At 41.0% G+C, this 25,569-nt stretch overlaps 1 protein-coding gene across 2 annotated transcripts in view; it reads left to right on the top strand.

Moving 5' to 3' along the window:
- The window catches only part of KLHL32 (kelch like family member 32), a 90,265-nt gene extending 65,364 nt beyond the window's left edge, over nt 1–24,901 (top strand). For both annotated transcript variants that reach the window (XM_042819747.1, XM_042819754.1), the window contains 5 exons: nt 7,541–8,267; nt 17,925–17,983; nt 20,410–20,602; nt 22,864–22,958; nt 24,657–24,901. In XM_042819747.1, coding sequence (XP_042675681.1) covers nt 7,541–8,267; nt 17,925–17,983; nt 20,410–20,602; nt 22,864–22,958; nt 24,657–24,818 — 1,236 coding nt within the window. In that variant the 3' untranslated portion in view covers nt 24,819–24,901. The remainder of the gene's footprint in view (nt 1–7,540; nt 8,268–17,924; nt 17,984–20,409; nt 20,603–22,863; nt 22,959–24,656) is intronic.
- The last annotated feature ends 668 nt before the right edge of the window (nt 24,902–25,569 follow it).

A 25,569-nucleotide genomic window follows, 5' to 3' on the forward strand; every position in this document is an offset into this window, starting at 1 on the left:
TCTTTCCTTCTTTCCTTCTTTCCTTCTTTCCTTCTTTCCTTCTTTCCCTTTATTTTTTAGTTTATTTTTTTAGTTTACTTTTCATGAGCGAGGCACTTGATTCTGTGCTAATGAGCAATGTAAGAATGAGATAAATTCATTTCCCGTCTTTTACAATGTGGAATGAACAACCCACCAGAAAACTAAATATTGATGCTGTCTGCTGCACTGATAATTGGTCTCTGCTTTCATCTCCAAACAATCCCTTGCTTAGATTCCATTATTCATTCTAAGCAGAAAAGGATTATTAATGCAGTGTTCTTTATTTTTTTTCCTTTGGTGTGTGTATGAACAAGAGAGCAATACTGCAATAAATGTAATGGCTAAGAGAAAACATTTGCAAGAGATCCTTGCCCATTTTTTTAATCTTCTCTTATCATGAAGAATGTGTGCAGTGATAAATCGTTCTGCTAATCAAACAGCACTGAAAGGTTAGGTCATTGGAAGTCTTTAGTCATTTTGTGCTTTTCAAGAGTGAATTTGTTAAAATTATGCTGAATATCCACTTAAAGCCTCAGCTGAAAACCCTACCTGTGTTTTATAACTCTGCACTGTCAGAACTCATAATAAGTCAAACATTCTTTCAGAGGTACTCATAAGGGAGAAAAAACCCTGTAAATTTAAGAGTAATTTCAGATTGTAAATGAAAAAGAGAGGCACGACTGTTCATTTGCACCAATCATGCCTTCCTTTCATCTGCTCTGATTAGGCCTGGTGCGGTTTCATCAAACTACTCCATCACCGAGCTGTCACTCCAGTCGTCTGTTGATTGAAAACAATCAGGGCTCTGATGGCACAATTATTCTGACCCTTTAACTAGAGGCTGCTGTGATAATGAAAGGTTGATTATGATAGTTTGTGCCTCTTTCAGTTTGCCAAGAAGGTTAATTTGGGCATCAGACGGATGTTTAATGGGCGCTTGCTGGCTACACTGAGGTAAATGAGAACGTGCAGTCTTCGATATTGCATGGATATAGTTTGGCTGTCAATCATTGTCATTTTGAGTTTGTGCCTCACACTCTGGAAATCACATTTTATTTTTTCCTTGGGATTTAATTTATTCTGTGCCCTGAGGAAGTTCTTTCGCTCCATGACCTTCACAGTAGCTTTCTCTGTCTTTTTTCCCTTCCCTCAAATGGAGCCCAAAGGCATAATATATCTAGAGGAACATTTTTCTTTCATTTTCCGCATTAGGGGGGGGAAAAAAAAGAAGAAGGAAATTTTAAAATCCATGTTTATCTACTCACCCCGAACAGAGTAAATGTTTTAATTCTGATTGTAAAATCAGGATGTGCAAATGAAAGCTTGCCTGCTTGCTAATGCAGCACCACACCAGGGGCTGCTTACATACATACGCATTTGTAAAACTGACAAACAGGTAATTTTAAAATGTCGCTGTGTAAAGAGGTTGGGGGATGGCACAGCAATATTTTCAGAGATTGCACACGTATGCCTCAGCCTGGTGCCTTAAAAAGACGGTCTCAGTCACCGTAGTACAACTTTTTGAGTTGGAAAGTCTCTCTTCAGGGTTCAGGGGCAAAAGACATTTCATTGCTGATTCAGAGATTATTAATATTTACTGTGTTCAGATGGAGAGAATCCTATGCATAATTTTGTAGTTGTTTGGCTCAAGGTGCAAAAGAAATGCAAATACCTCATAATTTTGATTGTTCTACATGCAGCTCATTACAGTCTTATTTTTATGCACATTCTTAATTCAAAATAAAAAGATGAAGATTTCCCTCCTTAAGGCTCTAGGTTTGGGTCACTCATTTCCCATGCTGAAAAATGTAGGGTACTACCTGATTGATACAACTCACATTTACTTGATGACTTCTGTGCTAGCTTTCTAAGAGTATTTGTGTGTAACCCATGGCTTTGAAAAATTGAGGGTGTTTTTGTTTTTCCACAGAAAGAATTCTTTACTCGTATGCTTTTATTACATGGCTGATACAGTCCAATTAGTTTGCCGTAAGTAAGATGCTTAAACTGATATCCTGAACCCTCTGGGTTTTGTCCTCTGTAGTCCCTAGAGAAAGGAGGACTGAGACCCTTTAGAAATCCAAATTCACGCCCATTGGAAATTTCTACTCATTTTAGTACATGAAAATTTCTACAGAGTATTTCATGGATTTTAAATCAGAGCTTTGGTAGAAGTCCTGACTTGTCCCTAGGTTATGCTCCTGTACTTGATGTGAAAAGCTAGAATGCTGCTGCAGATAACCGTCTATTGAGAGATAGTGGTTTTGAGGCAAAAGGTTTCTGTCTGCAAAGTCTGCTGAAATAAACTGCATGAAGACACCAAATCGTGTTCAAATTGATAGTCAACATTTTAAGGGGACATGCAGCAATATGGTGTAAGCTGAAGCCATATACTGAACTAGTAAACTCCAAGTTCTGCTTTGTGAAGTTCCCTGGCCTCTCTTAAAATGATTGCAGTAGTAGCTTCCACAACACAGCTTGTCTTATTTATCAGAGCTGTAGCACTGGCCAACATATTAATGTTAAGAAGATATGAATTTGATTTATTCTTTTTTTTTTTTTCTTATGTTAAGCAACAGAAAGACCATTCAGGTGACATTTATGTTGAAATTAGAGGTTTGTGGGTGCTTTTCGGTTTACTTTCTTATCTTTGTTTGCTTGATATGTATCATCATCAGATTATCATGCAGAAAGCTGGTAATTGGTGTTGAATATATCTGGTCGCACTCCGGGAGAATACTTCCTTCCACTTTTGTTTGTATATTTAAAATTATCCTTTCTCCTAAAATGGGATTGTTTGCTATGTTATTTTACATAAGATTTCCACTTGTTTTACTGAGAAAGTGGAAATTAATCTATTAGAAACTTATATATATTTCTGTGCAATTGTTGCTAGAAAGAAGAAAAACAGCTCAGTTTTTCCACCATGCGTTTGCTTCATCTCAGTTACTAGGAACTGTAGATGGTATAAACTAACATAATTCCTTTCCAGTCTTTGGGTCTCTGATGTGAATACACTGGCTGAAGGTTAGACAAAGATGACTTTAATGGAGTTCCCAAAACCTCTTGAGAAAGGAGTCCAAGGACTCTGTAGAAACAAACTTTCCCTGTTGCTGCCTTTGTGATTTAAAGTTTCCAAACGAACTTGGTTCCAACAAGTACATCAAACTTTGCACTGTAGCCTTGCCTGTTCAGCATCTTCCTTGAATCAAAGCTGTAATTGGCAGCCCAAAAAAACCTGATAGCTATCCATTGCAGGGATGTCTTCAACAGGAGTGAAGCTCCTAATTCAGCTTTAACTTGCACTGCCCCTTTGCCTTCTCCAGCTGTGTTATGTATATGGTACATAGATCATAATGGCAGAGAGGGAAGGGTTGAGTTCCTACACTGTTTGAGTCAGGCTGTTGAAGCACTATGCTGGAAGCAGAAGCTGCCATTGTATGTACAGTGGAACCACAATCCAACATGAAGGCACGTTTAGATGTATACTGCAACTGCACACAGTACGTTTTCCGTCTGTTTCCTGATGTTTTGAGAATGTACTCCATTGCTGCATCAAATAATATAACCTTGGAACAGAAAAATCCTCTGGGTAAAGGCTTCAGAATAAGAAAAGTAATCTGGCTTGAAAATTCTGTCCTTCTGAGATTCTACTTTTGTCATTTACTTAGTTTAGAAGACGAATATGGCAAAATATATTATTTATTAAAGTTAATATAGGTACTTGGCTGTAGCTTCCTTTTTACACACACTCATACATTAAAATTAATAGGAAAAGAAGCTTCTTACAGTTTAAACAGAATTTGCCTGTATGATACTAGCAGTAGGAGTCTTTCCTTATTTTTGTAAATTATTTAGCAGCGATACGAATATTTTAAAATTCCAGATTGTGGACAGTCTCTTTGTTTTCACTTCCTTGCTTGTTTGCGCTTTAAACATAGACGTAATTTCAAGTGCTATTGGTACCTCCTTAGAGAAGTTTGAATGTCTCTCCTTGCAGTGTCATACAGTATATAATAGCTTTGAGTTTATTTTCCCAGTTCTGATTGTAGTTGCTAATCACTACTGCCCAATAGGCTGAAAAATGGACACCATAATTAGTGCATAGATGGGGTCAATTTTTGAGTTTCCTTGAGGGCACCAGATTTCTAAGACTAAATTAAACAAATACTTAGTAAAGGTAGAACTTATACTGATAAATGTACAGGTGTTTGCTGATATATTATGTGTAAATTTCTGTTTTCACTATGTGCACAATTTACTTTTGCCTCCTTTACAGTAATGGAAATTTAGAACAGTATTACAGTCCATCAGTGACTATTTCTTCTACATGCAAAAGACCTGTTTGGAAATTTAATTTTCTTTCTTCTGATCTTCTCCCCCTTCAGCTTTCCAATAGCTGTCAAACCATCCACCGACTAGAGTGTCAGTTCACTTCACAGATAACTCAGTTTTCTTCCATGCTCCATGGTGTGAGACAGCACATTCTGCTAGAGAGCACTGTAACAATGCACGCTGCATCAGAAATGTATGAATCTAAGGCTTGTTTTGTGAGTTCCCCTAAATCCATATAACCAGCTTCATAGCCCTGTGTCACAACCTAGGAGGTTGTCATGTGTTCTCTGAAAAATATATATGAATACCTACAACTGTAGCTTTAATACAGCGTAATTATTTTTTAAGGAGCGTCTCAAATAGAGATTATGGAATTTAAAGTCAGGTAACAGTCACTGTTATCATTAGCAAGATGAAGACATAAAAACAGTATTGCTTTTAGCTCGTACCACCTTTTCTTTGCCTTGGCATACCAAGAATTAGGTGTCAGTCACAGAAGCACAGCATCCACTACAGTCAAATTGTGTTCAGCAGTAGCTTGAGTTAGTCTGGACAAGCGATTCTGAACAGATTGTGATTCCCACATCTCAGTTACTTTCCTAAGACCCAAGAGAGCTTCTCTGCTGGTTGTCAAATGCCTGCAGAATGTCCTGGTGATACAGTGATGTACAGGGTTCTTAATCCTGCCTCATAAATTACTGCAATTTACTACACTGCTCCTCTGCTAAGTCTGAGTAATACTGAGTGATGGCCAGTAGCTTCTGTACAGAAAATACAACCCAGGATGCACTTCATTCTCCTGTTGCAGTTGCTAATCAAAAAGGAAACGTGGAAGTAGTGTAGACCAAAGGTACCTTAGGTGCTGCTTTTGAAGGATCCCCTCTTGTAGTTTGAAACTATTTCCTCTTATCCTATTACAACAGATCCTGCTGAAGAGTCTGTCCCCTTCTTTCCTATAACCCCTCTTTAGATACTTGAAAGGCTATTATCAGGCCCCCCTGGAGTCTTCTGTTCTCCAGGTTGGACAGCCCCAGCTTTCTTAGCCTCTCCTCCTAGTGGAGGTATAAATTCTTCTTTAACATAACGACAAATCATTCAGGCAGGGTGAATTCTCTTGTTGTCTTTGTTATAATGAAGATAGGCTGAATTCTGGTGAAATTCAAATGTCTGGTCAATTAGGAAATATGAGTGCCTCTGAAGACTTTGAGGAATAATGTAGGATAGGGAGTTAACCAAAACCTCTCAATAGGACACACCAGATATGTAGATTTGGTGGGCTTAGAACATTCGAATATAATCCTCAATGATTTCAAATCCATAAAGACTTTTAAGTGTGTGTAATTAACTTCCTTTTATCTTCAGGCCTAAACACAGACAGCTAATGCGCATTTTGAAGCTCACTTCAGCATTTAACTCACTAAACTACTGTTGCAACTACTGATGCCCTTCATTGATTCTTTGTTTCACAGGGGTTGAGTAGAACAGTGGAGAAAAAAACATTTCAAATTAACCTTAATAAGAAGGTGGTTTTAGTCTGTCACCTTCCCTCTTTGACAGAATACAGAAGCAGTAGTAATGTTGATATATTGTACTTATATGAAGGTCTTTAGTAAGACAGAAGTCTTTCTTTCCAGTTTCTTTCATATGACTTCTCCATGAGCACTACAGGGCGGTGAGTAACTGCTGTTACTGCACGACTAGTTGGCAGCCCCCCATCCAAGAGTTGTCAGGATATGGAAAAAAATCAAGCAAAGGAGCCTGTCCTTATCTAGAACCATCCAATGTCTTTATGAATGACTTAAGAATGTAATAACAAGGTTTTTATGTTTTTAGACAATCAGATGGTGAAATGGTCTACGAGCCCTTTTGTAAATAAAATTACAATTGGAAATATTGTTGGCAGACTGGAACAGTGATTTGAAGTAAACGGTAAAATTAATAATGACTAATTACTGATATAAGTGAAAGTGTGACACTTTGTGGAAGTTTTTTGGGGAAAAAAATGGGAATAGTAGTATGTCAGCAGTGTCATTAGTGCATAGGTCAGCAATATCGTAGTATATTAATGGTCTTATGTAACAATATACAAACAAGAATGGCATAGACTGGTACAGTCCATGATCTTTTCAATCTGTTCTCTACTACTACAGCCCTAAATGGAAGCTGGTTTTCATCTTTTATGGATGGGAGGCAGTGATCATCAAACTCATGGGCTGTACTGGTGGTTCCTGGGCTCTGGGGTACAAACCCAAAAAAGGAAATTGAGGCAAGTGAGTTGAAAGGTGTAGAATTCCATCACAATTAAAAGGAAGATCTGCCCAAGAAGATAGTTGAGTATGAGGGGCAGTTTTCCTGTGGAAATAAGAGTATTTTCATTACTGGAGATTTTCATGAATTATGTGTACATTTCTTGAGAGGGTTTAGGCCCTTTCTAGCCTCTTTTCAGACCAGGATGGATCGAATAAGCTTTATGTAAATTCAAGTCTGTGTGTCGTTTTGGCTGTTGATACCACCTGTGATTGCTGATCAGTTTCAGAGTCTTTCTCTCCTCTTTCTCCCAGTCTCAAACCAGCAGAACCTCATCTCTACTCCTCTCTGGCCATTTTAACTTCTCTCAATTTTTTTATTTTTTTTTTTTTATTTTTATTTATTTATTTATTTTTTTAATAAATAAATGAAGCAGGAGGAAAAATTGAAAGGTCTATTATCTTTTTTTTTTCCCTCATAAATTGAATTAAAGATAGCGGGAAGAGAGTGTTGTGTTTCTTTTCTAATCGCTTAACTGGAATCTTGCTTTTCTTTCTAGTGGACCTGTTGTCACATAGTCCCTGTATTTGTATTACTGCTTCAGCAGCTTGATCCTGGACTGCGCTCTCCTATAGCATCACTAACAGTAGGAATATTGCGTATAGTGGTATTACAGTCTGATAATGCTGTGGAAATTATTTTGGGGAATGTTGCAATACAATGTTTTTATGTGTAATATAAGTGGACGTTTAGTATGTATCTTCTATGATGTCTCACATTCATTCATGACTACTTTTTGTGTGGACTGATATCTCTTTTGAGGCAAGTGTGTAGCTCTACTTGGAATGAAAACACAGATTTTAAAGACCAAACTTTGGCAGAATTATATCCGAATAATTGGTATTTTGTTTTTCCCCTTCCTTCTCCCTACTTCCAGTTGGCTGTAAGGTGGTTGGAGCACAACTGCCACTACCAGTACATGGATGAGCTTCTCCAGTACGTCCGCTTTGGCCTTATGGATGTGGATACACTGCATGCTGTAGCTCTGTCTCATCCTCTTGTTCAAGCTAGTGAAACTGCAACAGCACTTGTTAATGAGGCCTTGGCTTACCACCAGAGCATCTATGCACAGCCAGTTTGGCAAACCAGAAGGACAAAACCCCGCTTCCAGTCAGACACTCTTTACATTATTGGTGGGAAAAAGCGTGAAATCTGTAAAGTGAAGGAACTGCGCTACTTCAACCCTGTCGATCAGGAGAACGTTCACATTGCAGGGATCGCCAACTGGAGTGAGCTTGCACCGATGCCCATGGGGAGAAGCCACCACTGCGTTGCCGTCATGGGAGACTTTCTGTTTGTGGCGGGTGGGGAAGCTGAGCACTCCACGGGACGCACCTGTGCCGTGAGGACTGCCTGTCGCTATGACCCCCGAACCAACTCCTGGGCAGAGATAGCTCCCATGAAGAACTGCCGGGAGCACTTTGTGCTCGGAGCAGTGGACGAATACCTGTATGCAGTAGGAGGCAGAAATGAGTTGCGTCAAGTCCTACCTACTGTAGAACGCTACTGTCCCAAGAAGAACAAGTGGACCTTTGTACAGTCCTTTGACCGATCGCTTTCGTGCCATGCAGGATATGTGGTGGATGGTCTCCTTTGGATATCAGGTAGAAACATTTCTCACAGTTTGAGGTATTAACAAGATATCAAAATGCAGTCTTGAATGACTTCTAGTAAATCATCTTTGGTTTTATACGTCAAGATAACTTTTATCTTAGGAGTGAGTATTTTAAAGGACTTTAGAATGGAAGCATGTAATGAAGCCTGATTAGAAGTATAGGGGCGGAACACAGCTGCCTGCTAAATATGAAAGGGAGCTTATAAACAGGAAAGAAACCAACTTTTTACACAAGCAGATGGTAGATGGGAGATTTACATTAGATATTAGGAGGACATTTTATTCAGAGGGTGGTGAGGCACTGGCATGGGCTGCCCGGAGAAGCTGTGGATGTTCCATCCCTGAAGGTGTTCCAGGCCAGGTTGGATGTGGCCCTGGGCTGCCTGATCTGATGGATGGCAACTGTGTCTGTAGCAGAGAGTTGGAACTGAATGGTCTTTAAGATCCCTTCCAACCAAAGTCATTCTGTGATTGTGTGATTTCTGTGTTTCAAGTTGCATATGTTGTGTACACTACTTCCAATCACCATCCATAAATCGCAGTGAATCAAAATGATAATGCACTCTTTGACAAGTTTTGAATTACAAATTCTGTGTGCTTGCTGAAAAATAAGAAAGCAAAACCTACTTTCTGTAGTATGATCAGGTACTACTGTGTTTATTCTTGCAGTTGGGAATTAAATGCTTGTTGGCTTGTGTAGCTTCAGGGCTTAAAGGCAGGTGATTGAACTCCTCCTTCTTGCTCTTGAAGATATATTAACAGGCCACAGCAACCTTCATTAGAAATCCTGTGTGACTCTGACTGTCAATAGCAAGTGCATAGGACTGGCTGGATGTAATCATAGCACTATGGCACAGGTAGATGAAAGTATAGGCCTTGTAATTGTAAACTAACATATCATTTGCAACTCAGTCTGATAGGCTTTTTGTTGTACGTGTACTCAGTGATGGGATTTGAGGACATCGTGCCATCAGTCCTTGCAGTGATTTTTCTGGTATCACTTGCTTTGGAACAAGGTTGATGCTTTCTATGGAAGGCACAAGAGGCAAAATGGAAGCACCTTTCAGTAAGAAGTGTGTCATGAAAGGTGACAATGTTGTCTTATGTATGTCAATGAGTAGGTAGGACCAGCCCTTGAAGAAAATGTTCAGCGATGGTGTCTTAACTATAGATAGCCTCTGAGGATTTTGGTGTGGCTTGGGATTCCTATGGTGTGTAGATGATATGTGAACAAATGATTAATTAAGCTCATTAAGCCTTCATTGTGCTTGTCAGCGTATGCCGTTGAGGTTAGCAGAGCTCCTTGTGGATGTATCTTTCTGCCCTTACAAGTTAAATAGTTCACAGGATTATATCTCCTAGCTCTGTTGGGAGAAGTAATAGACACCTATTTTCATCCATAGGCACTGAAATCATGACTGATATGTTTGGAAAGAATGGCATGAGAGAACGTCAGGAGTCACAGAGATGCCTGGCAAGCACTCCGGGTCTCTTTCTGCAATGGTTAACTTTGAAGAAGTTCCGTACAGTTTGGGTTGTGTATTAAGTGTGCATGTGGTCTGCTTTAAGAGTCGGGTATGGATTTTTGATGTAAGGAATCAACAAGGTGTGTTCAGAGCCTTCCCCTGTTTATTCATTACCTCCCTTGTTCCATCAGTGGAAAGAGATGAGTGCCTGTGATGGGCAAGACAAAGTATGAAGGTGCTAGTTCTACCATATCTTGATTTCTTTCTTTCTTTCTTTACCTTCCTCTTACGGTTAACGGTTGACAGTTTCTATTTTTGACAAACAGCACTTTTTAGGAAATTGTTTTTAACGTATCTGTGTGAAATCCTTGAAAGAGCACTAGAAGTACTTGTCAGAGTGAGGTCCTTGCTCTAGTACATGGCAAAAAATGATTTTTTTTAATCATTTTTTTTTTTTTCTGTACTAAAATTACAAACAATCTCTACCCAGTTTGTTAGAGATTTTTAAGGCAAATGTGAGATTGGCTCCAGATCGCTTTTAATTTTTTCCAGCTGTGCTAGAAAAGGGAGTATTCATGGCAGTTTGGTGAAGTTTATGGTAGTCTGATGAAGTTCCCACTGATTAGAAAAGGGGAAACATAACATTCATTTTTAAGAAGTGGAAAAAAGAAGATGCGGGGATCTACAGGTCAGTCAGTCATACCTCTGGGCCTGGCAAGATCATTGAGCTGATTTTCCGGAAGGCCCTAAGGCACATGGAAAATAAAGATGAAGTGACTGGTGGCAATCAACATAATTTCATCTAGGGCAAGTCATGCTTGAAGAACTTGGCTGTCTTTATGATGGAGTTACAGTGTCAGGGATAAAGGAAAAGCAACTGATGTAATCTACCTGGACTTGTGCAGAACATTTGACGCTGTCCCTCATGACATCCTGGTCACAAAATTGGAGAAAAATGGATTTGATGGTTGGACCTCTCTGGATAAAGGATTGGCTGGATGGTTGTACTCGGGGAGTTGCGGTCAGCAGTGCAGTGTCTGAGTGGAGACCAGTGATAGAATCATGGAATCACTGATGAGTGGCATTCCTCAGGGATTGGTGCTGGGTCCAGAGTTATTTAACATCTTTGTAGACAATATGGACTGTGGGAGCAAGTGCACCCACAGCAAGTTTCTAGATAATACCAAGCTGAGCTGTGCAGTGGACAAGCTAGAGGGAAGGGATGCTACAGGGAAGGACATGAGCTGTCTTGAGAGGTGGGCCCATGTCAACCTCATGTAATTCAACAAGGCCAAGTGCAAGATCCTGCACCTGGGTCAGGGAAACCCCTAGCACAGGTACAGGCTGGATGGAGAATGGCTTGAAAGCAGTCCTGAGAAGAAGGATTTGGGCGCGTCAGTTGATGAAAGACTGAACATGAGCCAGCAACACACTCTTGCAGTTCAGAAGACCAACTGTATCCTGGGTTGCATGAAACAGAAGCGTGACCAGCAGGTCAAAGGAGGTCCTCGTATCCCACTCTCTCTTGTGAGACTCCACCTGGAGTACTGTATCCAGTTCTGGAGCCCTCAGCACAATGGCATGGAGTTGTTGAAGCAGGTCCAGAGGAGGGCTATGAAGTTGATCAGAGGGCTGGAGCACCTCCCCTATGGGGGCAGGCTGAGAGAGCTGGGGCTCTTCAGCCTAGAGAAAATGGGGGGACCTTATAGTGGCCTTCCAGTACCTGAAAGTGTTTCACAGGAAAACTGAGAAGGGACTTGTTATGAGGGTGTATAGCAATGGGATAAGGGGAAATGGCTTTAAACTGGAAGAGGGTAGATTTAGATGAGATACTAGGAAGAAACTCTTTACTGTGAGGGTAGTGAGACACTGTTAACAGTGGATACCCCTTCTCTGTCAGTGTTCAAGACCAGGCTGGATGGGGCTTTGAGCAACCTGGTCTAGAGGGGAGTGTCTCTGCCTATAGCATGGGGTTGGAACTATATGCTCTTAAACATCCCTTCCAGCCCAAACCATTCTATGATTCTATTATATTATGCTGTTTTTTATGTGTTTAGTTATGGAAGTGGAATACATGCATGCCTGTGTCCAGATGCTGCTGGGATTTATGTAATGTAGCACTGTGATATTACGTATTTAATACACTTGCAGAATCAGAGGGAAGAAGTCATAGAAGCTTATTAGATCAACTGCTAACAAATGACAAAAAAAAAAAAAAAAAAAAAAAAAAAAAATTACCAGTATTGTTTCACGTATATTTGAAAATGCAACATAGCTCCTGTGGTAAAAACCAATGGTGTATGAAGTTTTGGCAGCAGAGTAAGCCAGATAGGACTGTTGGGTTGTTAGAGTTGCCAGATTCCATTTGTTTACTGTAGATTATGAAATGCAGTACTTCTGAGGATATTGATCTGAATTATGTACTCACAAATTGAAAGCTGGGATTTATCTGTTGAACAGTTATTTTTAAAATAAAGGTAGATGGAGATGTTTTAACTATAACTAGCTTTTTACCATTAATTGATTGCTTAGGAGTATATATGTATATTCAAGGGCGTTCAGGGGCAGAGGAATGGTACACGGAGATGTTTTATTGTGCTAACATATCAGTAGTTACTGATGAAAAGACCTGCTGTTCCACCATCAAATATAAGATGTTAGTGTAAGAATAATCAGTAATGTGGGAGGGAACCTAATTTTTAAGTACCTAATCTAAAATTATGTGATTAAAAAATTAGTCTGAGTTAGGGATATTTCTGAGAAGTATCCCTGCTGCTTTATGGGAAATTCAGGTCATCACCAGAGCTCTCAAAGTCAGTCTGATGCTACTAGCTGGCACAACTACTATGAAAATCTGCCCAGCTTTTTAATAAGTGAATAAGTTAAATAGTAGTAATATAAATTTTTAGACCTTGTATTTGTGGAGAAAGTCATCAAAACATGATTAATAGTCAAAACAGTAATACCTTTGCTACAAGCCCTTCCTTCTACGGCTTTGCTAATCAAAGTCTGGCTAGAATTAAAGGGTTTTCTGTTGTCATTATTGGGATTCATTGCTGGCATTACTTTGCACATCCTTTGGGAGTAATACAGGAAGGAATCAAAACTCACAGAGACTAAAATCTTGGTGGCGGTGGCAGGAAAGGGAAGGGCAATAAGCAGAGTGCATGACACAAGAGCATGCAAGAGCTGGCAGGTAGGTGGTGCAGGGATGCAGGGACTGCCAAGCTGCCTCCACTCCTTGGGGCCCTTTACTTGCCTGAGGGCTTGGGACTAGTGCACTTTGGAACAAGCCTGACTCTAGATGGCAAAAGTGGGTTCAGTTCCATATACTGCAAGACATCCTTTTATATTTGTGTGTCTTTTTTTTCTCTCTTTTTTTTTAATGACCCTCTATTTAATTTTATCTTCTTATTTTAAAAAGTGAATGATAATTCATTAAAGTTCTCTGCATTGACAGTACAATGTCAGGCAGATGGCTTTGAAATTTTACAGAAAGATGAATCTTAGAGGCCCCAGTTCTCATCTGACACCCCGATCCCTTTCACAAACGCACTGCGTGCCACATGCTAGCAAAGCAAAGTATTTGAGTGAAAGAGCCACAAACTGCACTGAGCCCCTTGGAGCTCAACATTACTAACAATCACTTCCTATAAAAGCAGTGAAACATTTTCCATAATAGTGCGAACTTGAACTGTGCCTCTTTTTTTCTTCATCCTCCATGATGCATGCAAATCTGGAGACCTCCTTTTCTATAGGGTCAGCCTTTTCCACCCGTTAGGTGCCTTGCATGTATAGATCGGGTTGTGCAGAGACGAGGGGACCTCTGACAGACCCTCAGCTCAGTGCCACTTCTGCATCTGCAGGGGAGATGAGGGTCTGTCCCTCCTGGTGAAGTGCTCAGGAGGCAGCACAAGAGGTGCTGCCAAGAGCCAGTACCATCCTGTTGTTCCGCAGAGGTCAGAGCTGCCTGACCTGAAGGCTGCTGGCTGAAGACGCATCTTGATGTGCATGGGAATACTCAGTTCTGTGGGAGAAAAATAACCAACCCCCTACAATTGCTTCGTATTTAATAATATTTTTTAACAAAAATCGAGATTCAAGGTTGTGTTTTTCTTTTTTTTTAATTTTGAGACTTGTTTATTTTCCTAATGGTGAGATTTTAACCAATGAAATTATGGAGATCACGTATCTTCAAGAATTATTGAATTTCTAAGTGCTTTGGAGTATTGCATTACTATTAGGATGTTGTGGGGAGATCTTTTTTTCCCCAGTAAATCCCTGTAATATCATTTTATGAAAAATGGATCTGAAATAAATAGGAGTCTACAGTATCTAACCAAATCCAATTTTGTGGTGCAGCAGGCACAGAAAATACCATGTATAGGGGCTTTATAAGGAGATAAATTGTCTCTGTGACCCAGTCTACGTCTGGATGTGGGATAGTGTTTCTTTTTTATTATTATTATCTTTTAATAAAGATAATCATAGAATCATACAATGGTTAGTGTTGGAAGGGACCTCAAAGATCATCTAATTCAAACCTCACAGCTTTCAAGCAGAGACATTGATCTGATGTCATTAATTCTTTGTAGATTGAAAGTAAGCACCCAGGCTGGGCAGAGAATGGCTTGACATCAGCCCTGAGAAGAACGATCTGGGGGTGTCAGTTGATGAAAGACTCAACATGAGCCAGCAATGCACTCTTGCAGTCCAGAAGGCCAACCATATTCTGAGTTGTATCAAGAGAACTGTGACCAGCTGGTGGAGGGAGGTGATTCTGCCCCAATACTCTGCTCTTGTGAGACCCTACTTAGAGTAGTGTGTCCAGTTCTGGAGCCCTCAGCACAGCAATGGCATGGAGTTGTTGGAGCAGGTCCAGAGGAGGGCCATGAAGTTGATCAGAAGGCTGGAGCACCTCCCCTATGAGTCGAGGGAATTGAGGCTCTTCAATCTGGAGAAGAGAAAGTTCCAAGAGGACCTTATAGTGGTGTTCCAGTACCTGAAGGGGTTCTGCAGGAAAGCTGGGGAGGGACTTTTTATAAGGACATATAGTGCCAGGAGAAGGGGAAATGGTTTTAAACTGGAAGAGGGTAGATTTAGTTGAGATATTAGGAAGAAACTCTTTACTGTGAGGGTGGTGAGACACTGGAACAGGTTGCCCAGCGAGGTTGTGAATGCCCCCTCCCTGGAAGCATTCAAAGCCAGGCTGGATGGAGCTGTGAGCAACCTGATCTAGAGGGAGGTGTCCCTGCTATAGCAGAGGGATTGTAACTTGATGATCTTAAATGTCCCTTCCAACAGAAACCATTCTGTAATTCTATGATTTGTAATGATTTAAAAAATATGTATGAGAAGGTCGGGCTTGTGCCCCTCTTGTTTGACAGCTAGTTTGCATACAGAGAGGACTGTCATAGCTTAGAGCTGCCATTGGTGCCTTTAAGGGTGCATAAGGGTGAGGGAAGGTGCCGTAGCTCAACTGCCCTCACTGCACCTGTGCTGGCTGAATAGAAGGCCTGCATGATCTCCTATTTAACACAGAGGCAGGAGAGAGAGGAGAGATTTCTATTTTAAAACAGCCAAGCATCGTAGGGCGCACTTCCTGAGCTTGCTATATTCCATGTATTTGCTGGAAGGAGTGCACATGGGGAGCTCTCTGCCAACATGTGGTTTTACACATCTCCCAGCAAACTGGGATTCATGTGCACAACCTAGCACCCGGGGACTTTCAGAGAGAGTGGTGAGATTTTCTGTGGGATTTGGATTGGGTGAGATTTCTCAAGTCAGATGGGGGGTCTTACTAGGACACGATATAAATATGGATGATAAATGTCTGATTGGGAAAATTGTACGAAACCTCCTGCCTGCCACCCTTCTCTTTTTGGAGGTGGCTTTATTGAAGGCATGTTTCAATGCAGTTAGTGGATTGTTTGGGTGCTGTAACAAAACAAAATATTTTGCAAATGTGGGGAAGGGGAGGGTAAGTCCCAGCCAGCTTCTAAGAATTTCTTCATGGATAGAGGCACTGCAGTGCTGGGAGCTTAAGGCTTCTGGAGGGCTTAGAAAGCAGGGGTTGTGGCCTGCCTCGCAGCATCTGATGTAAAAGAAGTGAGCAGCAATGGCTGTGGCCCTGTAACAACTTCTATAAGCTGGACTTCTCATGACTGCCATCCTGCAGGAACAAGGAAGATACAGGCTTCTCCTGAGGGCACTCCTTGCCTTCCTGAGATTTGAGTCCTCAAAGCAAGCTGCTCGTGCCAGAATGGTTTGTAAAATCCACTGAGCAATGACTGAGCTGTAAGTTTTGATGTTGTTGGACCAGCCAGACGTTTTCTTCACTTCCCTTAATTTATTTGCTACCACATTAGCTGCCTTTGCTTAACATCAGCTTTCATAGCATAGTTTGTAGTTTCAAGACTTCAAGTGTTACTACCATACCTCCCTCTTCCTTCCTCATAAAAAGTACTGCAGGGCAGTTTAAGAAATCATTTCAGAATTACCCCAGTTTTTTGTTGCTCTTGTTGTTGTTTGTTTGTTTGTTTGTTTTTTCTGAAAGTATGTATTATTTTTAGTACTATTTAAACTTATTATTCCTTATCCTATTTTTTAAGAGATATGTTAATCATATGCCCTTTCCCAACTGCGTGGAGTATTTTTAAAAGAATAGTTCAAGAGGACATTATAGACTTGTTAAATTTGAATTTTGGCAGAAAATTTTAAACTTTTGCTATAGCACTTCAAAGTTAGGAGGAACTCGAGTTTGAAAATTGATGCAGATATAAGATGGCATATTTAATGACAGATGTATCTATAGAAACCTGTTAAGATGCAGATTATCCCCCTGGGGAGGGGAGATCAAAACTGCCAATCTATAAAATATACTTGTTAGGGGAAGGCATGGAATCTATCTCTGTGAGCACTTTGATTGCAGGGGACAGTGTAGCAGCATGTGGCATCATAACCTAAGAGCAGACAAATCAGCTTGATGACTTTCAAAGCCAAGAATACTGCTGGAGGCAAGGGTACTCCAGTCTAGAAGAAATTAAAACATATAGAGACTGTTATTAATTCCAGATCTATTTTTGTGTAGTCAAATCTGTATGCAAATCCTTAGCATCTCATTTTGGCAGATTAATCTAAAAGTGAAGAGCGGTATGTGAAGGGAATGTAATGATAAAACACCACAGATGAGCAATATTGCAGGGAAAAAATATAAGCTATGTACTTGATACGAGGGGCTCTTCGTGAAGAGAGGAAAATAATTTTGTTCTTTTGCTTATTTCATTATTTTATAAGGAAGCAGCCCCATTCTTTTTCTTCCTCCACATTTTCCCCCCAGTATGGAGGTGTGCTTTCAGAAGAAGAGACCCAGCATTGTGTTTCTGTTGTACCTCCTGTGGGCAGGCATTCTGGAGGCAACCATCCAAGCAACTATGGATTTTATTTTTTCAACACGCTCAGTGACATCCCATTTTTAAACACTGGGAGTGAAAATAGCTTTGTAAAGGTATCAAATTTCAGGCGTTAGAAAATATTGTTTCGTGGTCGTGGCTGATGGCCACTAACAAAGGCTGCACAGCAGCGTGGAGACAAACAACGCTGTGACATCAGCAACTGTTGCTTTCCAAAGCACGTTCTTGTGTGTAACCTACAGATGGGGGGTGGGCGCTGTGTGATGCAGCATGGAAAGGCTGTGTGTTATCTTCCAAAAGTACTGCATGAGGTGAAGCTGGGCTCTGTCAAAATGAGGACTTCTAAGCATGGAGGCACACTAAGACCAGGTGAGGACGTGTCCCCAGTACCTATTCTGGATTTTCCTGAGGTGCTGAGGTATACCTTTTTTTTTCCTGTAGATTATTGAGAACTTGATATGCCAGATGGTTAGCATTGTTTCTGATCACTGTGGAGGAGCTTCCTAACGTAAGACTATGACAAAGCCAGAAGATGTTTGCTCTGCAGTGCAGAATATATGTGGTAAATGTAGAATTTCCTTTGAAGATATATGGAATACAGTTGCAGTTGACAAAGGTGCAGTGGCATGTGAATGTAACTGGGGCTATGCAATGTAATCCTGTCAGCAAATGGACCCTACAATTGGTTGTTTTACCGTACTGCATTTTGGTCCTGGTTTTGCCTATGTGAAAAAAAAAAATATGTAACCTGTATAAACTCTTTCATAGGAGGAGTAACAAATACTGCACAGTATCAAAACAGGCTCATGGTCTATGATCCCAAGCAGGTGGGTATCTGTGTCGTATGCATTTCTCTCCTATCTTTTGTTTAAAACAGGTCTCTTACCAAATGCATGCTGTGATTTCTTAAGTTTAAAATGCTGTCCATTTGAGTTGATGGTGGTTTAAATTCACTTTACACTGATGATATGTGTTTAACAGAGTAGTGGACAACCTGACTGATTTTGTATTTTTGATGCCCATACGTTTTAGAAACATTTTAGATTAAATGCTTAGAATCTTAGAATAAATGGGTTTTAAGCTCCTCTACTTACTAGTATTTATTTTGCTTGTTCATTTGTTTGTAATCCAGCAGCCCCAAGCAGCATGTACTTAAAGCCAGTGTCACAAGGCTGCTTCTTATCTTTCACATTTCAGCTTTCAATTACATACACACAAGCTTTTTGTTTTCTCCATTCTTTCAGAGCTGCACTACCTGTCAGCGCCTTATTCTGCTGACTGCAAGGGTGCCTATCATTTCATTACCCAACTACCTAAAATGTATTTTAGGGATTATTTCATACATTATGTATTTGTTTTGATTAGGTTAGCATGGCTCAGTGACCATTTCAGGGGGTTAGGGCATGGTTATGCCCTCTCACTAGCATTAGGAAATAGAAGTTCTAAGCTTGCAATCAGAGTTGCACAGCCTGGTTTATTCCTGCATGGGAAGGTGTTTACTTCTCTGATTACAGGATAGGGCCTTTGGTTGCTGTCTTGGGCCAAGGCACACATTACTGTGGCTCCCGCTGGCTTTTAAGGCATACTACAAATGGTTGCTGAGGCAGAAAGCAGACTCTGACAGAGCTACCTCATCCTTTGAGGTACATTCAGATCATTGACTGCACAAGTGCCAATTCTACCCCAAACCTCGGCATGTCGTAATTACAGGCAGCAATCTCATTTTGCTCGTGAATGGGACGCTCGTTTAGTTCCTGTCTCTCTGTCGCATGTCCACGTCCTTTGCCGTGGCTCCTGCTGATGTGGCTTTGGAAGTTGCACCACAAAATATCAGTGGCAACTCGAGTGCATGGTGATGGCTGTGAGAAGCCCAGCCTGACGTATAAAGAGTTAAGGAGAAAGCATGCGTTAGCCTCCTTCAAATGAGGCCTGCTTCATGTTTGTACACACATGCTCTTTTTAAAAATTCTGCTGGCATATTGTTTACGGTGGGTACTGGAAACCATCACATCTGCTTGCATCTCGCACGGAATCTCAATAACTCCATCATTCAGCGCTCGTGCTCGCTTCTGCGCGAGGCCTTTGTGGCAAGTCGATAATGCCTGCCATCTGCCACAGAGCACACAGCTACCTGCCAGCAAGCCGGCCGGGGTGACCTCTGCTTCCCCACCACTGATTAGCATGCACACACTGCCTTATTAGAAATGACCCCGCCAGGCCCCTCGCTTTCGTTGCCTTTGCAGCGTGCAGCGGCTCACCTGGCAGGCACCGCAGTGGAGGAACCTGAAGATATAATCAGGGGATGCAGGCAGGCTTTGCAAAGCAGATGGTGCCTATAGTCTCGTGTTAAGAGACTGGACTACTAATGCAAGCATTAATGCCTAATACTCAACTGTTACACATTGAAATGTATAGCTATATATTGCAGAGGTTAAAAGGCTGTGTTATTAGAGACTCTTGAGCTACCACAAGCACTAGCACGTGTAACACAAAGAATTTCCTCACAGATTTTAACTTCCTCCTCGTAGATAAATTAATCTTGTTGATTGCCAGGTTGTTTGCTTCTGTAAGCATAGTAGAAGCAATTGCTTTCCTGCATTTAAAATACTGTGCTGTAACTGCTCTTCTTTTGTGTCCTCCCTCCACCCCACGAATAGCAGAATTCCTGAATATTGTTAACAGAAGGAAAAATATGCAAAAGGATTTTACTTTGTGAGTGCCTGCAAATAAAGGGTTAGCATTAAACCAAGTGCCCAAATCATTTAAGAAGATCCTTGAGGAAATTATTTTTCCTTGTTGCTTCACTCCCCAAGGGTGAGACCAAATAAGCTTCTGAATAATGAAAGGTAGAAGAATCTTCTCTCTCAGAGCTGGTTGGTACAGACATGTTAGTGCTGTATACAAAGGAATCATCTAATAGTTTTGCGTAAGGAAGATTTGCTACTGAATTCTGCAGCAAAGGAAAAAAAAAAAACAAACAGGCTTTGAAGCCTCATGAGCTAAACAGGAAAATGGAACAAGAAATAGCCTCATATTAATAAATGTAAACGTGAGGACTGTAAACCACATGTTGAAAGTCTGTTATATCAAGTGAATGTTGTAACAAACATGCATGCTTAACATATGAATAACACAAGTATATAGACCTTGAATCTCTAGCCACGGGTGAGGAGTAAATGCAGATGTCATTGTATTGTTAACTGAGGTATGACTTCTAGCAGTGCTGAGACAAGTTCTGTCTTTTCCTTTGCAGAACAAGTGGTTAAGCCGTAGCCCAATGCTGCAGAGGAGAGTGTATCACTCCATGGCTGCTGTCCAAAGGAAACTCTATGTGCTAGGTGGGAACGACCTGGACTACAACAATGATCGGATCCTGGTTCGGCACATTGACTCCTACAGCATTGATGCTGACCAGTGGACGCGTTGCAGCTTCAACATGTTGACAGGCAAGTGTACAAAAAGGAGAAAAGTTGCTACTATTACATTAAAACATAAGTCCTTTGACCTTTTCATGCCTTTGGTATGTGGAACTCCACAGTTTCACCACAGTTGCCTCTAGCTTAGAGGTCATTGTTGAGACACAAGAATTTTGATTACTGTCCTGGCATTCATTGTTTAAGAAAACCTTTGTTTTAGGATATTGCAGGCTACATTTTTAAGACAACTCATGTAATTAATTAGGAAGCCAAAAGCACTTTGTTATATTATTACCAGTACTTATCTTTGGTTCTCTAGAAGCTTGCATGCACTGATGGATTTAGTTCCATGTTTGGTGTGCACAATAGGCAAATGCATCTCATCATCATTTTTATCTCTTTCTGCTGGCAGAAAGATCTAGTAAGATCAAGGCTTACACTGAAATCCATTAACTGTCATTTATTTCCAAACATCTTCACCACTATACATTTCCAGAAAGGAGATGTCTTTGTTGGAAGTCTATCAAATCAAGGATGCATTGGGTGGCTTAGATAGCTGTGTCATCTGCAGAGTTTCTCATTATGGTCATTAGGTGGAACTGTTCCAGTTTCAACTCGCAGTGCACTCTAACTCTCGGTCCCTGCCGTATCATCCACCGAATATCACCACTGCCTGATGTGACTCCCAAATGTACTACCACTTGTATCCCTGGTAGAGGCAGGCAAGTGACACATTCTCAGAGTATTCTCAGCACCAACAGTAGCTTGCCAGAAGAGAAGGGAGGCTGTAGTGGGAGAAGGGAGCTGGGGGTGGCCTCTTCTCTCGGCTTCAAATTGCGCCAGAGGAGATTCAGGCTGGACGTTAGGAAATCCAACCACTCTTTCAGAAAAGTAGTGTGCTGGTATGGACTGCCTAGGGAGGTGGTGGAATCACCAACCCTGAAAGTGTTCAAGGAACGTTTAGATGTTGTGCTGAGAGACGTGGTTTAGTGAGAATTACTGTTGGACTGGATGATCTTGTAGGTCTTTTCCAACCTTGGTGATTCTATCATTCTATGATGCATTTCCAGGACATTAATGTTGAGGTGTTCTCTTCTGCAGCAGACTTGGAGCTCCCTTAGTAACAGTTTTGTCTGTCAAAACGTTTCAGCACAGACTGCTACTGGAATCCTAGAAATGAGCCTTCCTCACTTTTCATAATCTTTCATTCACTTCTGATTTTTACCACTCAAAAGGATACAAAAGATTTAGGAAATTGACTAGAAGCTCAGGACAACGGGGAACAACATGTCAGAGAAATAAATGCTTGACAAATAAGATAGTCACATGGTGTCGTTTTCCTTTTGGTAGATTTAAAAGCTGTTATAGTGGATTTTTGTTCTTTAATATATTGTGTTGGCTTTGTTAATCTCTGCAATCTTCAGGATTGCTTAGTTTCTGAGTTACGTCATCAGAGTCCTTCATGGACACTAAGGAAAGATGCTTGGATCAAAAAGGAAGAATTGCACACTATCAAACAGAACTAGTTTATCATATTCATATTGCTCTCTGTTTAATGGATTTCTTCTATTTTGTGTTCATTTTCCTTCAAAATGACTGCCTTTGAATAAGACTCCTGACTTGTAACTGCAAAAGTCCTGGCACTGGAGGCACCCTTGCTCTGGAGCTGACCCTGTGCCATCAAATGCTGTCTCTCCCCAGATGTGAGCAGTTGGCTTGTTCCCATGGTCCACAGCTTTTCTCTGTGATTTCATGACTGGCAGAAGGAGTTGCACCAAGTAGCAGATTGTAAAGCTTTATTTATACTTCAGAACCTTCAGATTAGTTAAGGAGATTGCTGCTGTTGGAGTGAGCTTTCATAGCAACTCCTGCAGTTTTCCCTATTGTACCTGTGGCTGCAGTGGGCGGAGGGGTGAGTTCAGATCCTTCAGCATGTCTGCGTTAAATGGATGAGTGCGATGTTAGCTGGTAGCAGGCAGGGAGCTCACCCATCACTTATGAAATACAAGTGCACAGAAACTACTGAGAAGGCAGCAGATGGTCCCCTGCCCAGCCCCACTGTGCATCTGTGACACGACTCATCTGTTGTATTGCTCCGGATGGCACCGTCCTGAGCTCCTGTGGACAACAGAGCACAGCCCTCATGTTTCACATCGATTGTTGCAAGTTGTCAACTCTGAAACTCAAGTTACTGCCAAGTGCATTTGCATCTTACTGCAGAACTCCAGCACTCAGTGTTAAAAGGGTTAATTAAACATTGGAAGTGTTTTCTATTCCTTTTTTTCCTTTAGGTCAAAACGAGTCTGGAGTTGCGGTCCACAATGGTAGAATATATTTAGTTGGCGGCTATTCAATTTGGACAAATGAGCCTCTGGCATGTATCCAGGTGAGTGATTTAGGTTTCTTTTAAAGTCTTTTCCAATAATTTTGCAAGGAGATGTTTTGCACAGAGGTTATTTAAAAGGAAAATGCAGGTGAAGTGGAGAGATTAAGGATGTTTCTTAAGCAGCCCCGGAGCCTCTACAAACCTGAGAGGAAATGCAGATATTAAGAAATATTTCCGGGTTAGCAATTAAATATAATTATTCTAAGTAAGATATTCTAGGAAAACAGGGTTGAGGAATCTCTCCTTTAACAAGATTTGAGTAAAACAGTGGGTATATTCTCAGGTTACACAGCGGAATTCAAAAGTAAAAGAGATGAAGAAATGGACAGTGAGATGTGGGCTAACATGTTTTCAGCCATTCGTGTGATGTTATTCCTCTCCAAGCTGTCTTTCAGAAGAGCAGCCAGAGTTAATGTGTTGTTCTTTGGCAAAGTTCAGTAAGCCTGCAACCTGCCCTAGTGCTTACTGCTTCAAAGCTTGAATGGAAGTTTTGATCCCTGCTGTAGGCAGTAGATTGTTCAGTAAACTCTTCCGCTCTCTCATCTTGTGTAACAGCAGCTTACCTGCAGATCTGTGTCCTTCAGATGTTCCCATACAGAAATTAGGAGTTCTTATCTTCCTGCAGTCTTCTGAGTGAAGCCAATCTGCATCATGGCCATAGCTTTCTGTAACTGCCCAGCTGGTCACACAGGAACTCTTGGTTCCATCTCTGTTTCTGCACTTTTACTGATAAGCAATATTTTCATTAGCTTCCAACTGAACATTTTAGAATTTAACCTTTAAGCTGTCCCATAAGGATGGAAGTTAGACCCAGCAGAAGGGAATGTATCAGATGTTGAGCTGCTGATCTTATAATGAATGCACACTAGCAGGAGTTTGTAAAGAGCAGAGCAAGATAAACAGTTAAAATCTTACTCTCCTGATATTATCATTGAGTGTTGTTAGGACATCGGATACCATATCTAAAAATTTTCCTTGGAAAATAACGCACGGGTAGGTTTGGGGAACACTAGTTGAAGTACAGTTCTCTGAATGGAGTAATGAGCAGCACAGTGTCAAGGCAGTGGCCTTGCTTGTTTATAGTCAGTGGGTAGTTTGCAGTTTTGCACCTGGGTTTAAATACTGCTTAGGGACAGGTGATGATGAGCCTGAGATCTCACTTTCAGAATGCAAATCTTCCCATTTCCTTAAAATCATGGTAATGAGCTGGAAACTTGCCTGACACAGTCCCAGCATTAGTGGGAAAAGGAGAGTAAGGATGCTTTGGCAGAGGTGTTGGCACTGTGCCTGGCTTTCACCAGTGAAATCAGATCTTCAAATCTGAGTTTACTCTTGCCTTTGGAATAAAACCCATTTTTCTCCATACATCTTCATTGTCTTTAAGTCATTCATGTATTCAGTCTTTCCAGTTTCCCTTGCTCCAAGTTTACAAATGAATCATGCTTTGTGACAACTGTCAGCATTTTGGTGCTCTGCTTGTGTGGCTGCACCACCACTGTCTGCTATCAATTGGCTAAACTAGGATAAGAGTTGGGTGATAAAGGCAGCAGTAAATCAGCAGATCCCCAAGTGCAATCTAGAAGTGATCTGAGACTACATTTCTGCTGGAATTAGTACTACACTCATGTGTTCTGTGCCAGCAAATTTATTTCAGACTACTTTTGTGATCCCAGAAATGTTTTCTACTTTGCCCTGCAGGTGCTGGATGTCAGCAAGGAAGGGAAGGAAGAAGTTTTCTATGGGCCCACGCTGCCGTTTGCTTCCAATGGGATAGCAGCATGCTTTCTTCCAGCTCCCTGTTTCACGTGCCCCAACCTTCAGACCCTGCAAGTGCCTCACCATAGGATGGGCACGATGTGAGATGAGGAATGTGTGCATCATCAACAGTGGCATGTGGAGGGCGAAAATCAAACCCCCTGTACAGACGGGGTCTTTGGATCTGCAAAAAGAATCCACCCCCATGGACTGCTGCTTTACTGTCACACATTTGTCTTAATGTCGGACCACAATAGGCAGGAAGGAGGCTACAAAACCCTTGGTATCTCTCCTCTGCCTCAGCTGCAGAGGTGTATACATAAGAGCATTTTGTATTTCTGGTGACTACTTGCTGCCTGTCTCTATATAATTCCATTATGCAACTCATAAGGCATTGTGATGCTCCTGGCTCCTCCCTGGGCTGCTCTTCTTTGGAGTCTGCACTTTCTGTTGTTCACTAAGGGCACTTTCAAAGACGATAGGAAGTACTGTTTGTGTTGACAAAGATGGTATAATACTGTGGTAATTATGCAACTTACTTGATACCTTCGGCAAAAAGAATAACAAACGTGTTGACTTCCAATTCCAAACTCCATTGTTTACAGTTTCTCATTTAATTATATTTCATTTGAAATTTAAATACTGTGAAGCAGATTAAAACAAAAATAAAAACCAAACAAGCCCTATAGTATCTGAAGAACACGTGAAAATTTTCAGAAGACAAAGAAGCTGAAGCTTCACAATTAAGTGCAAGTCTGAACCAAATACGTTTGTCTGAGAGTCTAAAAATCATGTGGGATGTCTTTTACCAAGGTCTACTATCAAATAAATGTTACCTTCAGTCACGTGATCAATT

The sequence above is a fragment of the Centrocercus urophasianus genome, unplaced genomic scaffold (assembly GCF_019232065.1).
Source record: "Centrocercus urophasianus isolate 14NV4802_14NV808 unplaced genomic scaffold, USGS_Curo_1.0 seq_10, whole genome shotgun sequence".
Classification (NCBI taxonomy): domain Eukaryota; kingdom Metazoa; phylum Chordata; class Aves; order Galliformes; family Phasianidae; genus Centrocercus; species Centrocercus urophasianus.